At 38.0% G+C, this 4514-nt stretch overlaps 1 protein-coding gene across 1 annotated transcript in view; it reads left to right on the top strand.

Moving 5' to 3' along the window:
• The window catches only part of LOC107851037 (branched-chain-amino-acid aminotransferase 2, chloroplastic), a gene marked incomplete in the record, with an annotated part of 9246 nt that extends 5463 nt beyond the window's left edge, over positions 1-3783 (top strand). Inside the window, 1 exon segment of the mRNA XM_047400969.1 lies at positions 3359-3783. Within this exon segment, the coding sequence (XP_047256925.1) occupies positions 3359-3473 (115 nt within the window).
• Between the last annotated feature and the right edge of the window lie 731 nt (positions 3784-4514).

Raw genomic sequence — 4514 nt, forward strand, 5'->3', positions numbered from 1 at the left:
CTTGAGATTTCCAAGGAGCCAGTAATGAAGGGACGAAGATTAGAGTCAGTCTATGTGATGTCAGCAGAAACGACATACATAAAGAAGACAAGAAGGAACGAAATGGTAGACTTGTGGCATATGCGGCTGAGTCACGTTAGCCATTCCAAGCTAGATGTGATGATGAAGAAGTCAATGCTAAAAGGACTTCCTGAACTTGAGGTGAAAACAAATACAATCTGTGCAGGCTGTCACTATGGGAAGGCTCATCAATTCCCGTATGAAGAGTCCAAATTTAAAGCAAAGGAACCATTAGAGTTAATCCACTCTGATATGTTTGGACCTGTTAAACAAGCCTCCATTGGTGGGATGAAGTACATGGTAACCTTCATTGATGATTTTTCCATATATGTGTGGGTTTATTTTATGAAGGAAAAATCGAAGAATCTATCAAAATTCAAAGAATTAAAAAGGTTTCAGAAGTAGAGGTCAACAAAGGCATTGGATGTCTACGCACCGATAATGGGGGAGAATATACTGCAGATGAGTTTTCTGACTTTCTTCAGGAGTGTCAAATACGCCATCAATTCACATGTGCGAACACTCTACAACAAAATGGTGTTGCAGAAAGGAAGAATAGGCACCTGGCAGAAATAAGTCAAAGTATGCTTCATGCAAGGAACGTACCGGGACGTTTTTGGGCAGAAGCGATGAGAACTGCGGCCTATGTAATCAATAGGCTTTCTCAACAAAAGTTACATTTCCTTTCACCCTTTGAAAAGCTATGGAACATGAAGCCTACAGTTAGCTATTTTCGAGTTTTCGGATGTGTATGCTATGTATTTGTGCCTGATCACTTACGTAGCAAAATGGACAAGAAAGCTGTAAGGTGTATCTTTGTTGGCTACAATAGTCAGAGAAAAGGGTGGAGATTTTGTGATCCTACAATGGGAAAATGCTACACATCTCGAAATGTAGTATTTTATGAAACTTCTTCATGGTGGTCCTCAGATAAGGAGACATTGCCAGACTCAGATACCCTGAAAGATGAATTATAGTCTTCACAAATTCAAATAAGTCTAGGTGAAACTGATGTTGTTAATGATAGTGGATATGTCGAAGAAGGTGCAACTCAGAATCCATGGCAAACCGGTGTATACCATCATCCAAGCGAAGATGGTGAACCTCATGAAGTGGAAGCACCAACTCCACTTAGAAGATCAACAAGAGTTCCGAAACCGAATCCAAAATATGCTAATACTGCTATATTGGAGAAGGTCAATTCAAAAGAGCCGGAGATATTTGAAGAAGCATCTCAAAAGCCAGAATGGACCAAAGAAATAAAAGAGGAGATTGCTGCTCTTGAACAAAATCGCACTTGGGATCTTGTTCCAAAGTCAAGAGATATGAAGCCTATCTCGTGCAAGTGGGTTTAGAAGATAAAACGTCGTACAAATGGATCGATTGAGTGGCACAAGGCTCGACTGGTAGCTCGAGGATTCTCTCAATAATATGGGATAGATTATGATGAAATGTTTAGCCCGGTGGCGAAGCTCACAACCGTGCGTGTCCTACTAGCATTAGCAGCTAGTAAGGATTGGAACCTGTGGCAGATGGATGTGAAGAACGCATTTCTGCATGGAGAGTTAGATCAGGAGATTTACATAGACCAGCTGATGGGTTTTTGGAGTCAAGACCATCCTGAATATGTTTATAAGCTTCGGAAGGCGCTTTATGGGTTGAAACAAGCACCGAGAGCTTGGTATGGTAAGATTGCTGAATTTCTTACGCATAGTGGTTACTCAGTAGCACCTGCAGATCCTAGTTTATTTGTCAAAGCAAATGGAGGAAAACTAGCTATAGTATTAGTATATGTCGATGATTTGATCATCACGGGAGATTGTGAAGATGAAATTCTTCGAACAAAGGAAAAATTATCTGTTCTATTCCAGATGAAAGAATTGGGTCAACTCAAGCATTTCCTTGGCTTAGAGGTTGATCGTATTGAAGAAGAAATTTTTCTACACCAGCAAAAGTATTCCAAAGATTTGTTGAAAAATTTTGGAATGACTAACTGTAAGCCGATTTCAACTTCAATTGATCAGAATGTCAAAATGTGTGCTCATGAAGGGAAGGACTTGAAAGTTGCTACTATGTATCAACAATTGGTTGGAAGTTTGATCTACTTAACACTTACGAGACTCGATATTTCATTTGCAGTTGGGGTGATGAGTCGATATATACAAAATCTGAAGAAGCCTCACTTGGAAGCAGTTTGAAGGATTTTGAGATATGCCAAGGGTACGCTTGGCTATGGCATCATGTACAAGAAAGGTGGAGATTGCAAATTAGCTGCCTACTTTGATGCTGACTATGCCGGTGTTCATGATACCCGACGTTCAACAATAGGGTATGCGTTTATGCTTGGATTTGGAGAAATTTCTTGGTGTAGCAAAAGGCAACCAACTGTCTCGTTGTCAACAACAGAAGCAGAGTACCGAGCAACGGCGATGACAACTCTAGAATGTACTTGGCTTACCCAACTTTTGAAAGATTTGCATCAACCAGTGGAGTATGCAATTCCTTTGTATTGCGATAACCAATCGGCAATACGTTTAGCGGAGAATCCGGTGCTCCACGCAAGGACCAAACACATGGAGGTGCATTACCATTTTATCCGTGAAAAGGTTCTTAAAGAAGAAATACAAATGGTGTAGGTCAAAACAGAAGATCAAGTTGCAGATCTGTTCACAAAAGGCTTGAGCGGCAACAAGCTCGATAGCTTCTCTTATCAACTAGGAATGAAGACTAAAATGGAAGTTGGGTTTGAGGGGGAGTGTTAAAAATACAAACCCAACAAATAATGGGGGCCAACGTGCAAGTGGTAGTTGATATAATAATAAAATAAATGTGTGGTGTAAATATATGGTACACGTAGAAAATGTGTGTCCATATAATTGTGTAGTCATTTGCCTATAAATAGGCTTTAAGTTCATTGTGTAAGATATACCAAGCAATACAAGCTTATCTATTGCTTACTTCTCTTTTTTCTCTATAACATCTTTTCTTGTTTATTTTCTTGAGGTCTCAATTTAGTAATTTTCTCAAGTGTCGGTGTTCGATCCTGAGATGTTCGGTATTCAACATGTCGAAGGTAGAATTTTCACAATTTTTTTTATAATATAATAAATATAATTTTTTGATAAAAGATATTTTGATGAAGCCCTTAGATCCTCTGGCTCTTGTCCGAGTTCTAGGACATGTTCAACAAATTCTAATCTTGAACTTTTATGACCTTGCTTCATTTTTAATTCATCTTTAAATTGCCTCTATTAGTTAAATTATCTATCTAATTAGGATTTGTGATGTGAATTTGCAGGATTGACTACAAGGTAAGCTCAGAATCAATAAGTGAGCAATTAAACTCGAGATTAACAGCAATTCAAAAAGGTATTATTGAGGACAAGAGGGATTGGATTATTGAAATTAAGTGAACTTTGGTTAATGATGTCAGCAAAGTTTTCATTAGCTAAAGTTGTGCTCTATTTGTAGAAATTAAGATCGTTTGCAATGTATAAGAAATTAGTAGTGATTTTAAAACATTAGATTAGACAAACTATTATTGTAATAATTAATAAAGGGTTATGTTTTAAGAGATCTCCTCACGGAGCCATGCACAAATAGCCGATTTGGGGAGCGACAATAGAGCTATGTATAGTCGAAGTACATAATTTCTAACAAACTTAACTGCTTCAGAATCAACTTCAAACTTCTGGACTGAATTAGAAACAAACATTGTTTTATTAGACATGTATATTATATGTGCAAGCAAGTTTCAGGCCCATCCGTTTTGATTGGCATCTTTCAGAGAGGAACTGCCCTAATTTGAAATTTTGGCTCGACATTCTCGAGCTTGAGATTCTAAAATTTCAAACTCTTATGTAAACTTTAATAGTTTATTCATTTCATATTTTTATTTCATTCGTGATACCTTATACGTGTCATTTAATTCCATTTGATTAAAGTTTTACCATGATCTAGCTATAAGAACTTTTTTATCTCTCTCGCTGCACGTTAGCTTAACATGCGCCCACCATGGGAAGGAGAGCTCGAGTTTCATCTTTGAAGGCAATAATGGCACGAGAAGCGCAAGCTAGTCGCACTGCAACTCAGCAAGGAAGGAATAACACTAGATCCACTCTGATTAGGACCCAAATCAATGAAACAGTAACTCCGCTGCCAAATTTGAAGGGGAAAACTGCAATTGAAGAATCATCGATGAATTCTAGGTCAACTGACGGCAAATTGAAGGGGATTAAAGCTGGCGAAAACCCGTCAACAACAGGAGGTGCAAAAATATTAGGAGGAGATTGCAAGTTCAAATTCTACTACCAAATTGAACTCTGTTGGTACTAGCAAGTTATCTTGGGCAGATGAAGTGGAAGAGATGGAAGCTCCGATTATGACGAAATCAATTTGGGATAATTTTAATATTGGGATGGTAGTTAATGTTGAGTTTAAGCTTGAATACATAT

This window comes from Capsicum annuum, chromosome 12 (genome assembly GCF_002878395.1).
Source record: "Capsicum annuum cultivar UCD-10X-F1 chromosome 12, UCD10Xv1.1, whole genome shotgun sequence".
Taxonomy (NCBI): Eukaryota; Viridiplantae; Streptophyta; class Magnoliopsida; order Solanales; family Solanaceae; genus Capsicum; species Capsicum annuum.